Below are 13008 nucleotides of genomic sequence, written 5' to 3' on the forward strand. Positions count from 1 at the left end.
TTGTGCCTCGGTGCCATACATCCCCGCAGTGGTTCGGCATCACAAGTCCAAGTTTGCGCGTATGACTGCTCTACTCAGTTTGCCGCACCACCGCTCCAGGGGCAGATCTCGGGAAAACCCAGACGTACGGCTCAATGCGCTCGAACGTGTCGACTCGAAGTCTTCGGTGCCTCAAGAGATGCGCGTTGAGGAGACGGTTCTCGGGTCAATCAACGGGTCAGTACGACTCTTCTGCAACCGTCTTGGCTGCTGTGGTGTCCCACTCCTTCACGGAACGCTAACACATCCCGATCTAGAGAGGGGAGCTTTCTCCACTCGAGGAATTTCTCGCGGCCGTGGTGGGGTTACCCATCTGACGCGCGTCCATCCAGTATGAACCACCACGAAATGCCTGTGTGAGGGAAGAACACATGGGCCCGCATGGGTGGAGATAGTTATGTGAAGAAAACAGAGTGCTGCAAGGGGGACGTCGGTCATAATTGGCTTTTGAGGAGTCAGAATCTGGCGCGCGATTCTTGTATTGATCAAAATTCCCCAAAAACCACATCGATTTTCCTTTGTCGTAGAGCAAGAGGGGTTGCTAGACGTTACATCGTCGCCGATTAAGGCTTGTTTGGTATGGAATCGAGTTTCTCTTCCTTTACTCGGCTAAATTATCATATATCAACCGTATAGGGCACACACGTGACGGCGTGGACTGAGCTGTCTAGTATGAATTGACCTCTATAATCTCATCTACCCAAATCTCAGGTAGTTGGTATTTCCGCAAGGCTGCCTCCATCCGGCAAGAAAAATCTTGAAATGAGGGGAGAAAGTTGCCATTTGCCTATATAGGTAATAGTACGGAAGACGTGATGGACAATGGTTTGAGCATAGATTGTTCAGATACGAATGTCCATACACTAGCACATCATCTTACAGAGTAAGCAGAAGGGCCCCCTACTACGCCGCATACTCTCTACTGCTGTAGAATATGCGGTAGGCCAGCAGTACCATAAGCACCTGTGTGACGAGTCTAGACCTTGGTGAAATTCAGGCGCTTGCGGGCGTCGCTAAGTCTACGGTGAAGGCTCAACTGCAAAGACCAGAAGAGATCAGATAATAATCAATAAACCCGCTAGATCTAGGTCTAAATGAGGCGGCTGAAACTTAATCAACACCGGCGAAGCGAAAGTGGGATTGGTGAAGTGCGGGTGAAGCGCATGTTGTGTGCTGCCGCTTGTCAGGAACCAGGCCAGGCCACCAGACTATGAAACTTTATCGCACACTCACCACAACATAGCACTGTGTAGCTGCCGAAGAGACAATTCAAACGATTTCAAGACCGATGAGATGCGAGGCAGCAGGTGTGTCAACTTGGACGGGACGGTAGCTTCTGCGGCGGCGACTATGCGTTATGGCTATACGTGTAGGGGTAGAAAGGAGAGCGGCAACTGCACGATGAGCTACTGCTCTAGAAAGGGCGTTCAAACAACGACTACACCATAAGCGAAAATGATGTTTCTCACGCGATATAAATGATATCAAGGTCGGTGAAGTCGGAGCTGAAATGCAAGTAAGCGATCAAAGCGGCGAATAGCCGGTAAGCTACCATGGTGCAAGATCGAGCCGAAGCGGGGCGTAATTTATATGAGCCATAGCAATCAGAAGGGCGAACCGAATAAGCCCCCAATAAGTCCTACCACAGTTGTGCCAGAGGCCGGTCACATCAGCGGTAACGCAGCGGGATAAGAATCGGTGGGCTATGGTCTCAGCAATTGGCGTTGTAACAGGGCTGGGAATATGATAGAACCTAGAGGTGATGCAAGGCGCATGGAGTTATATCGATGCCGACAATATTGGACTGATGATTGAGGAGAGCAATAAGACCGGCGATACTGCGACGGCGGATTCCTAGTGAGCCAGTATTTCGTGTAGTGGAGTCGGAGCTAGACACAGGTGTACGAGACTGTGATCCTGTTCAAGCCTGGTCTGATAAGATAAGAGCCAATCTTGTCGGAGCTTGATTGAAGGGAAACTGTGGGATCGGCGGTTATGCAGCGATGCTTCCTCGGTACTTAGTAGGTAACTGGCATGGGTTGCCCGAAGATAAAACCAGCAGTATGTACTAGTTTTCAGGCCGCATCAAATCATAATAGAGTCGACGATAGAGGAGGCGTGATGCTCGAGTCAGGTCATTGGCTGTCTGTTCATCGAGGCGGTGTCTGTGCTGCGCGAAATGTTTGAAAGCGCGATGTTCAAGGAGCCTAAGCTGCATCAAGGCGACGAGTTCAAAGACTGGAGTGTTAACTATGACGCTGCGAATGAGCCCATCGCCGCCAGCATCAAAGGTGTAGTGATGGAGATTGATTTCGGTACTCCCAATGCTGCGGCCGTGGTGATTGCCCGGCAGCCTTGCATTCCATCAGCTCAACCCTAATCATGACAAAGGTCAAAGGGATAACAGCATCTTCCAAGGTAAGGCCAACGATGGTAGAGTCAATACTATCAGTAAGTGGACGTTTAGGGTGGCATGCGTGGCACAAGCGACAATGATAGAGCAGCGACATGAGCTAACTAGCAGTCCTTTGAATCAAGCCTCAAGCGGAAACTGATTTCATGCATTACTTCGAGAGAGACAGCTCCAACGGACTGATCACCGACGGAATCAAAGTACGATTGGTGGGAAAGAGTTGAAGCGCGTAGGCTCCAGCCACTGCATACAGCGCGGCGACCGATCAACAGTGTCGCCTACCGGGCGGCCGCGCGGTTTGCGGCACCCACACGACTTCTTGGTGAGATAGGACAGAATCGAATGAAACTCTGGTAGAACGTAGTAGTACTTCTCACAGCACATCGACGGAGCCTGCCCCTAACGGAGTCGGACTTTCATTGGCAGAAAGAAAGAGGACCGCATAAATTGCGGAATCGTATTAGTGCGCGCGGCCGCTCAGCGCCTCACCGCAAGCCGGCCGCCGCGCCGCCGCAGCGGTATGCGGTTGAGAACTTTCACCATAGTACATCAACGACAAGGAGTCTTGCTGGAGCGAAGATGTACAAGGGAACTTTCTTGTAAAATTGTCATTCTCCTTGAGACGAAAATATAGAACCCGGCCTGAAATGGTAGCGCATGGCCGCATACCGCGCGCAGGCAAATTGGCAGTTGTCAAACAAAAGCTAGTAAACGGTCCTCTGAGGGCCGCGGTCCTTTTGGTCCAACAGCAGTGTTTTGCAGCACCTACCTTAAATTTGTCATGAGACTAACTCATAGAGATAAAGTTGTTAGACATCGTAGTACTGCTCATGGCGACTGGGCAAGATCTTTTGCAAATGGGTTCTGAGAAGAATTGGGCAATGCACTCGAACCCACATTTGGCAGCGGCCGCATAGCGCGCGCTGTGCTGCGGTCGGCTGGCGGTGCATAGCGATAACCACAACTCCCGCTTAATAAGTCAGGTAGGAATAAATTCTACCAGAGATGATAGTGCGCTCTCAAGCGAACATGATCCTCGATAAGGAACTTGGATCGAAACGCAGTTGGTCAAGTAAAACTCAACAGGATACACTTTACTCATCGCATAGCGTGCGCGCCGCGCGCCGGCCGCTAGTATTCCGCTCAGACCACAGCTTCTTTAGCAAGAGTCGGGTTGAGGCGGTCATCGTTGGATATGAGAGAGTTGCACCAAGCGAACATCAGACTCAGTAGAGCGAATGAACCGCAAAAGAAATGGAGGCGAAAGAGCAAACCGCAGATTCAGTGATTACCGCACACTGCACGTCGGCCGCTAAGTGACTCACGCGCAACCGAGCGGCGCGCGGTATGCCGCCATCTTTGATCTTCCACTGGAGGTTCGGTATCCGAGCGAAAAACGACTGATATGATAGCCCTTCAACATAAGAGTGTATTGACGCATCGAGCGATTACATCAGAGACATCAGAGATGTAGTGGTGGAGCTTGATCAAGTCGCGCGTGAAGCGCCAGCTGCTGACCGCGCGCTATGCGGCATTAGTGTGCGGCAGCACCATTTGCGGCGTAGTGTGCGGCCGCACTATATGCCCCGTAGTAGCGGCCGCACTCTATGCCCTGTAGTAGCGGCCGCACTATATGCCCCGCACTCTATGCGCCCGCACTGTCTGCAATCAGTAGAGCATCCATATCTATGTACTTACCAGTATGGCTTTCCTGAAAGAGAAACTTCTTCAGAAACGACAGATGACAAGGACACTGAAGCAATCTTCATAAAAAGTTTGTTTGAGCAGTCTACGAGCGGGCGATGTATTCAGATGTACGTAGGTCGAGCGATTGCGGCCGCTATCAAAAGATCAATAAGCTACAACAATTTGAAGACAGAATACTTGGGCCGAGAGATTATGCATGTAGTACGAGGTGTGAACTAGACGGAGTTCTTAGAGGTGTATGATATCTAGAGGACCGAACATCCCCTTGGTCCAACACCTTCGACTATGCCGTTAGATAGGTCTCCTTTCCATCAACAACTAGATGCAGTCAGTAGGATGGTGACGCCTCTTTCTATCCACGAGTAACGCTATCAATGGCCTTGAGATTCAAAGGTAGGCCAAAATTCTCATACTCCTTCCAGTCCACCCGGTCCTCACAGCCCCACATCGCTACCTCACAACCCACTTCAAAGCTCTCCTATGCGCATATTCGGATGCATTCAGATGAGTCACCTTCAGAAGGGCTATTTTGTCTGATATGCAGCCGGTAGACATGATCGTCAGGTGCCAGAATTGGGAGAAGATGTTTGGCAGATTTTGGGATCGTCGCTCGTGTTGTAGTTGAACAGAGCATAGTGGCAGCAGCGGCCGGCTACTCTGCCCTGCTGTGCTGAACGGTCATGGCGGTATAGTGCTGAACATTTGAGGCCTTGCAGATCTCGTTCCATCCACTCCTGGCACCCTGTCTGCCAACCTGCGCAGCAACTCTTGCCCTGGTCCAGAACTAGACAGATCCCACCCATAGGTATGCCAACTCCAACATCCGTCTTGTCGAGATCGGAGGCGTCCGCTTCCTTGACCACCCTTCACAACCCAATCACTCCGTGTCTCCCAGCCTCAGCGTCAGCACTAACAACGTCGCATACGCCATAACACTCAGAATCGTCAGCACCACAACCACGTTCCCACTGGTCCGAAACCGCTTCTCGGTCTGCAAAGTGCCAACCTCTCCTTCATGCTCTTCTTGCTGCTCTCCCAACACCCCAACACCATCATCGGGCCCCCTCTTCCTCTCCTCCTTGATAACCACAAAAAACTGTCTGTTCCCCTCCCTCCTCCGATAACCACCCACCGCCAACACACCCGCCCCATAAACTGCAAACAAGGCTCCGATACTATAGAACTCCGCAGTGAAGATCTTCAAGACCACCAAAGCGAAGCTGAACTGTGAGAGCGAGGTGCGGATGTAGGCGCCTTCAAAGGTGCGTTGGGCGGCGCGGAGCTCGACGAGTTCGGGATCGGTGAGGAGGGCGGACCGCGCGCGGTGGAGTCGCCCCGTTCGTGGGTCGGGACGTGGGTAGGTGTAGATGTCTTGCGGGTGGCGTGTCTTGTTGTGGGGAGAGAAGCCGATTAGTTCTACGATAGCCGAGGAGATGAAGATTGAATGAGAGGCTTGACTTACGGTGAACATGCTGAGTTCAATTAAAGGAGATGCAACAGCGGTAGCACTCGAGTAGCAATTTTAAAGAAGAGACACCCTATCTCCACACAGATGGCTCTGCTGGAAGAAGTTGTTTATTCAGTGTTGCGAAACCCAAAAGCAGCTTGCGGGGCGCTCGAAGGGGACCTTACTTAACTAAGGTTTCTGATTATCGCCTATTAACTCGAATCGATTGCTTACTCAATTAGGTTGCGATCTAAGGAGAGTGACTGTACACTACAGTAAGCTAGGCAGAGGAACCTATCTTCACCTACAATCATCTGCACCCTCTGATGTGACATGTAATAGATAGATATAATCCCAATTCTGCCATCTGCCATGGTGTGCCATGTTAAATTCCAATTGTCATAACCCCCAGACAACTGACGTCGGAAATGGTGTTTAGTTATCAAGCGCATCGTAATCATCTCAGTTCGATGCTCAAATCAGCGCAGTACAATGTGTGACCGCAAGATGCAGCAAACAAGTATCCAACTCCGGGTCTACAGCTTTGCCTTGATCAACAGACCTTTTACTGCCCCCTGTAATCCGTCCATACCACCAGGTCCATCATAGATATCCCTCTCCGCCACCCTGGTATTGACATGCCTCAAGCCCAGCTCTCCCACCTTCTCCGCACCCAGCAACCTCATCGCCGTCATGGTTTCATCCCGGAGAATTTCCAATACTCTTTCAACGCCCTCAATCCCACCAGCACCCAGTCCGAAAAGTGCCGCTCGTCCAATCCCTACCGCCTTCGCCCCGAGACACAGGGCTTTCACAACGTCTGTGCCACGCTTGATGCCACCATCAACAACCACATCCAGCTTGTCAAATACCTCGGGACAATACTTCCGGATCTCCAGCAAGGTGTGAACGGATGGGGGCGCAGTATCCGCCGCTCTTCCACCATGATTCGACAAGATGATCCCTTTGACCCGCGGCGCATGTTGACTGGCCAGATAAGCGTCCTCATGTGTCTGCAGGCCCTTCAGTATGATTGGTTTGTGCGTATGTTCCGCCAACCATGGCAACGTCTTAGACCAGGTCAGAGTTGGATCCATACCGAAAAACAGTGATTGTCCAATCCCACCTCCACCTTTCAACTCATGTCCGCCTGCGTCTTTGAGAATTGAAGAATTGTCCTTGTCCACGATGTTCTTCGCCCGCTCGTCTTCCTCTCTCTTCCCTGGAGTAGGTGCATCCAGGGTCAGACAGACGAATTTGATCGCGTCAAGTTCGTTTATCCTTGCCAACATGTCCTCGCTTTTCCTTTTATCGATCTGGACGTACAGTTGCCATCCGAATATTTGGTCTGGCGGAGCATTCTTTACGATCTGCTCTGGCGTCATGCTGGCATTGTTGCTGATCATTTGCATTGCGCCGAACTTCTTGCATGCTTGTGCAATGCCCCATTCGCCGTCTGGATGGGCTAATCTAGCCATTGCAGCAGGCGATACGAAGATAGGGATCCGGAGATTGTGCCCAAGGAATGTGGTGCTTGTGTCACATTTGGAGCAATCCATGAAAATGCGGGGTCGAAGGAGGATGGACCGGTAAATTGAATTGTTGAGGTGTTTGGAGTGAAGATCGTCAGCAGCGGAGTAGTAGTATGCCCATCCTTTTCTGCTGAGCTTCTTCGTTGCAGCTGCTTCGATTTCGTCGAGGTTGAGGAGGGAGGACATGGGTACTGAGGCTACTGAATTAGGCTCGGGTCCCACGTCTTTGGCTGATTGGACTGGTTCTGGCAGAGTCTTAGGGTCAATTGGTCCAAGCCGAGCTTCCTCAGAGAGGCTCTCCTCCAACGTCCCCGGTGGGTGAATTGGATCATATTCTTCAGTAGCATCTTTTCCGGCGAGCTTTAGGACAATGTTGCTGCCGCCAGGATGACTAGGCAGGAAGTCTGTCACGTCCCAAACCGAACCATAGAGTATGACCTACATGAATTAGCATCTTATACCATAGGACATTTCCAGCTTTATACTGACCCAGCACGACTCCTTTGTGTTGTGCTTCGCGACTGAGTCTCGATCAGCACTATTCAATGTCTATCTCAGATATCTGCCAACCTTCTGCCGCGTCAATTGGCTTCGACATAGCACATGACAAAGTGGAAAAACAGCGTAGTACGACGGTAGACGTCCAGCGCCATTTCAAATAGAATGAGGTAGTTTTGGCGACGTGCGGAATTGATTGCGGATTTCTGTGATTTCGGCGCAATGAACGGCCAGGGTGTCTAAACGCGCCAAGACCAGCCTTTGACCTTCAAGTTGAAGTTGTTGAACTTCAACAGAGAACTGTAGTTAGTGTCCATGCATACATAGTATGTTCAGAGAGCATTCCAGCTGTCTCTCAGGTAGTAGGTAATGCCTGATCTCAACGAGTCTCACTGATTTGCATCATGTATGAGTACTGCCATGCCTTTATACGCCTTCATCATGTCGCTAAACACAATGCACCTCAAGCCAGACTTAATGTGTAACCAGCAGAATGAGATCTATCTCCCCCTTCCTATATAGAGCAGAAAGATCGGAAATGAAAATGATTCGACAACAGGCGGCTTTTTATTACAAGCTCCCTGCCACAGAAACAGCCACTCCTATTCACATCAGAACGCATGTCTGTGCCTGTCTGATCTTCCATTGCAGCATCTCGAGCTTGTCCTGCTTGGCTTGAACCTGATATCTGAGTTCCTGCTGTTTTTCAGCTGCTTCGTTACGTTCCCGCATGATTTGCAGCTCGTATGCGAGACCTTGCATCCGCCGCTCTGTGTCGAGGAAGTCACGGTCGAACGATCTTCGTCTGTCGCTGATGCGTTTCTTGAGCTCTTCGTTATCGGCTTGCAACTTCATTCTGTCCTTTTCCGCGTTTTCGAGCTTCGTCTTCGTTCTACGCCTTTCATCCTCAATTTGGGCCTTCCACTTCTTGTCCTTCCTCTCAATTGCGACCCTCAGATCGGCCCGAAGAGTGGCTATCTTGTTTTCGTACTCCTTTCTCATGGCTAATATCTGGGCATTCATCTCCTGTCCCGCGCCTGTCTGGTCCAGCGACTTTCCCTCATCAACCATTTGTATTTGAATATCCAGCGCCACGCCAGCACTTGCTGGAGTCCGCTTCTTCACCAAGTACTCAATGATCAATCTGGCTGACGCTCGACCATCATCTTGTCGCAAGACCTTACTGCCTTTCTGGATCATCTTGCCCCAGTATTCGCTCTTCTCGAATTCCTTTTCACGAACCATTCCAGTGGAGGAGTTAACATTGCCCCAAAAAGTGGTGGCGAGTACGACTTTAGACAGTGCTTCATCTCCGCAGAGGCTTTTGAACATCTTGAGGTTTTGCAGCGCCTTACCGCCAAGTCTGGGGTCCATAATTCTGTGCAAACATATGATACCTGTGAGGAGTATTTTGGATTCATAGGCCTGGTTCATCCATGCCGAGAGCTCCATCAAGATGTCTGTATCGGACTTGTGTGTGTGATCAAACCCCGGAGAGTCTACCAGGTAGAAGGTGCCAATGCCGTTCGCAGAACACCGGAAGATTCCAACTTCGCTGGTACCTTTGGAAGTCAGTACGCCCAGTACTGTTCCAGTGTTTCTTGCTTACACGAGACCAAGTTCTGCCTATGACAGGCATATCCTCGCTGAAATGGGAGATGAATGTGCTTTTTCCTGATCCTGTAACGCCCATGACAGCGATGACAATGTCTTGTGGCCTACGTAATAAGATCCGTTAGCCTGGCACGAGTGCTGGAAGGCAGACTTTCTTGATTGACACTCCCGGTTTTGACGACACGAATCGATGTGACACGGAGATCTTGAAGGAAATCGTAGCCTTTTTGACAAAGCTGTGTGTCCAGAAGATTCGCGTCACAGGGCTCGTCTACGTACATCGGATCACAGACTCTCGAAGGCCAGGCTCAGCTGTCAAAATCTCGAAGTGTTTCAAAAGCTCTGTGGCCCACAGTGCTTCCCGCAAGTGGCAAGGACTTGGCGGCACTGAAGCACAGGCCGTGAGCGAGGAGCGTGAGGCTGAGTTGCGAGGTAACGTTAAGTTCTGGGGAGCAATGGACTAACGGGGAAGTCGCACCTTTCGGCATTTTGAACAGAGGGTGTCGGCCGAAGAACTATTTCAATGGTTTCTTAGTCTTCGGCACAAAGTGGTTCTCAACATTCAGCGAGAGCTTGTCAATGATAAACTCACACTGGATCAGACAGAAGCTGGCAAATTGCTGCAAGACACTTCCGCTAGGATCAAAGAGATGTTTGAATGGGAAGTACGACAATTGCAGATAGCCATCGATGATGCACATCAAGAGGGCGATCTTCAAACTGAGAACGAGTTACTGCTACAGCGTAATGACGCGGAGACTGCTCTCGAGAAAGTCGATCAAGATTCCAGAGATATGCGTATCAATCTGAGACAACTCGAAGCCGAGAAGGGTCCAGAATATATAATTGGAGTTGAGGAGATGGAAAGGGAGAGAAATCTGAACACGACTCCGAATGTTGCTGCTCTACAGACAAAACTGAAAGAAGTCCAAGATGAAATGCATTTGCTGAGACAAGACTGCCAGCAGAAAGAGAAAGAGCTGCTGCTGCAAGTTGAGGCAATTCGGAGGCAAGACAGCGCAAAGGCCCAGGACAAGATTATACGTTTCGAGGCTGAGTTAAGCCGAGTTAAGGCGCGATCTCGTGAGCAGACAGACGAATTAGAAGATCTTGCGGACCGCTTGGAAGCGGAAAGCCTCTTTCCGAACGGAGCCTCCAGAGTCCTAGATTTCATGATGAGAAATTTCGCTCCTGTTTCCGGAAATCGTCATGATCTTAGGCTGCAGTATGTCGATAAAGGCAGGATGGTGATGGCGCCACGGCGTATCCGGACAGGTGATTCGATACAGTCAATAGGACGTGGTGGAGGCGATGGTCGACTGAGGTACGGAAGATGAAGATGATCGAGGATTGGAGCTCTGCCGTGCGTTGCACGTCATGCGAATCTCTCTACCTCGAGCGCTCAATATGTAAAGTACATGCAAAGGCCATGGGGTCCCTGTCCACGCTTGATTTATGGAATGCTACCTGCTAACATAGATCGTGAAAGGGCTGTGTTGCACCCCATTTCGATTTCCTCGGGGATCGAGATATGGACGCTGCCATGTCAGCCATTGCAATGCCCGGGGTCGAATATTAGGAAGGCCGTCGCGGCCTAAGTCATTGTTTCATCTGCATTCAAGTCTTGTCTCCCGTCTCTTGCTCTTGTGCTCACTCTCGTGCTTGCTCTTGAGCCCGACCTCTAGATACTCGAAATTTCAATCATCCCATTTCTTGACGGTTGCTATCTTACGTCTCCATGAACAGCTTAAGTCTTATTCTTTGCATAGGTGGTAACTTTGTAGAAGCATTCCGCCATAAAATAGCAGCAAACCAGAGGTTAGCTCATTAGGTGTGATCAAGGCGGTTCTTTCCACAATGTAGACTTTCCCAGTATCACAGCTTTCAGTCAATGGATGGCAAGTCTTCCTGCTTAAGGAGACAGTGGCTGATCACGATCAAAAATTATCGCCGTAAGCTGAAGAGAATATATTGAACCATCCACGCCTGTCCCACGTCAGCGACTTTCCCTCTCATCTTCCTTCTGAAGCCTTTCCACCTTCTGCTGCGCCAAGCAATCTTAGCCATTGAGATCAGACCCAAGGCGCATGTTTCATCACATGCCTCGTCTCGTTTGAGTGGGTTAACAGTGGCAGCAACCTTCAGGACCCTTTTCTGCACTCGTTCAGCCTCACTAAGATGCTGAGGATGTTCATCGGTGGAAAGAAAACCTTGTGGTGCAGATTCGCTGGCAAATCTAGGATCAGATTTGCAATGCGTCGCAAGCTGAAAATTTGCCCACCCAGCGAAAGCTCTTTCTTTGCTTCGAAGGACTGCTCCAGTTCAGTGATGTTACACATACATTTCAAGGCGAGCTCAGGGGAATATGTCAGCTTGGTGTTGATTGCGATGCGATTGGGAAGCATATTGAGGTAGCCATAGATGAAGGGGTGGTCGATTTCGATAGAGGCCGGGCGTCGTCGTATAGAAGCTCTCTCAAAGGAAGGACCATATTCCGCCTCCCAGCTTGGACAGGAACTCATCTATGAGCTCGTCGGCCACGACAACAATTCCCAGTGAACTATCCTGCATATGGAGAGTTGGATGGGGTTCTGATAGCCTCCAAACAGTATGTGGAAAACAATTTTCCTTTCCTCTGGTTCGATCATATCAATTTTACTGCCGTCCATTTGCCCAACCTGCACTCGTTCTGCCATCACAATAAGCAGGTCCCTTTGGAGCGGCACAGTCAGGATGCTGGTCTATAAACTGCAAGGCCGTTTCCAGAGCATTGATTGGCTCGTCCGGGTTCTTTGTCCAGGTAGAAAATTTCTTGTTTCAGATAATGGTTCAATTCTAGTCTGAGAGCTATTTGTTCGGTAATAAGAGGAGCAGTAGTGTCATGATAGTTGCCCGGGCCAGGATCCTGATGACGCTCTACCTTCCTCTCAAACTTGATAAAGCCATAGTGCAAGGCAGCCGTGAGGCCGGCTCCCAGAAACAGCAGAGCCCCTAGAGTATTCCGTATGGAACTTTTATCCAGTCTTTTCGTTGATACCAAGACATTCTGAAATGGGTTTTGGGTGCTGAAGACGAAAACCTTCGCTTAAGGTAATATACGTTTCCAGCGGGGCCCAGGAAGCATGTATTGAAAGCGCAACGTGCCGCAGCTGGTTTTGCCAGCAAAATGTAGGCTGTTCTGACGTTAAGCGGTGCTTGATGCATGGGACTCCGAAAGAGCTGGCGATTGGAAGGACCTGAGACCGCTGCTAGGACAACTGACAACAGGACTCAAAACCGATGGGCAGAGTGAGGACCCCTATCCGGATGGATCAAAGTATTGACAACACCCGGCTGAGGGGTCAGACTCAAGATTTGTAGGATGATAAGTGATAAAAGTGAAAAGCAGCTCTCGTGTGCCAAGATATGTAAACATACAAATGGCTAAGTAGTGGCGGCGGTTTGAATAAGGAGATCTTTCGTACTCAACATGCTATGCTCTGCACACCTGAGATATTTCCCACGTGTCTCGTTTCTTCAAGACAAAGCAGTAGCCCTGCTACCTCATAGACGAGACCATAGTCCCAAAAGAGCACTGGAGAGCAGCATGATTTGCATCTCATGCAGCATTAAATCCAACGAGTTATCGCCAACCGGTACAACCTCGGGGTGGCTTGTTGGTTGGTGGGACAGATTTCATGGTTGGAGGGATATTCATTAGGCAAAGGTTCAGGGACTTCAAATATGCATAGCTGCGACGCGAATTGTATGGTGAACGA

General features: G+C 50.1%; 5 protein-coding genes across 5 annotated transcripts; 2 read left to right on the plus strand and 3 right to left on the minus strand.

Moving 5' to 3' along the window:
- Positions 1-2218: 2218 nt before the first annotated feature.
- On the plus strand, positions 2219-2419 carry EPUS_04457 (uncharacterized protein; the record flags this gene model as incomplete). The annotated part of the gene is made up of 1 exon (XM_007787843.1): positions 2219-2419. One exon carries the CDS (start codon positions 2219-2221, stop codon positions 2417-2419), a length of 201 nt encoding a protein of 66 aa, XP_007786033.1.
- Positions 2420-5036: 2617 nt separating this feature from the next.
- EPUS_04458 (uncharacterized protein) lies at positions 5037-5630 on the minus strand (the record flags this gene model as incomplete). Its single annotated transcript, XM_007787844.1, has 1 exon — positions 5037-5630. One exon carries the CDS (start codon positions 5628-5630, stop codon positions 5037-5039), a length of 594 nt encoding a protein of 197 aa, XP_007786034.1.
- Positions 5631-6142: 512 nt separating this feature from the next.
- EPUS_04459 (uncharacterized protein) lies at positions 6143-7736 on the minus strand (the record flags this gene model as incomplete). The annotated part of the gene is made up of 3 exons (XM_007787845.1): positions 6143-7576; positions 7628-7659; positions 7709-7736. 3 exons carry the CDS (start codon positions 7734-7736, stop codon positions 6143-6145), a joined length of 1494 nt encoding a protein of 497 aa, XP_007786035.1.
- Positions 7737-8242: 506 nt separating this feature from the next.
- EPUS_04460 (uncharacterized protein) lies at positions 8243-9010 on the minus strand (the record flags this gene model as incomplete). The annotated part of the gene is made up of 1 exon (XM_007787846.1): positions 8243-9010. One exon carries the CDS (start codon positions 9008-9010, stop codon positions 8243-8245), a length of 768 nt encoding a protein of 255 aa, XP_007786036.1.
- A 145-nt stretch (positions 9011-9155) lies between these two features.
- On the plus strand, positions 9156-10587 carry EPUS_04461 (uncharacterized protein; the record flags this gene model as incomplete). The annotated part of the gene is made up of 4 exons (XM_007787847.1): positions 9156-9210; positions 9272-9300; positions 9376-9674; positions 9723-10587. The coding sequence occupies 4 exons, from the start codon at positions 9156-9158 to the stop codon at positions 10585-10587; spliced, it is 1248 nt and encodes a 415-aa protein (XP_007786037.1).
- Between the last annotated feature and the right edge of the window lie 2421 nt (positions 10588-13008).

The sequence above is a fragment of the Endocarpon pusillum genome, assembly GCF_000464535.1.
Source record: "Endocarpon pusillum Z07020 unplaced genomic scaffold C700255, whole genome shotgun sequence".
Classification (NCBI taxonomy): Eukaryota; Fungi; Ascomycota; class Eurotiomycetes; order Verrucariales; family Verrucariaceae; genus Endocarpon; species Endocarpon pusillum.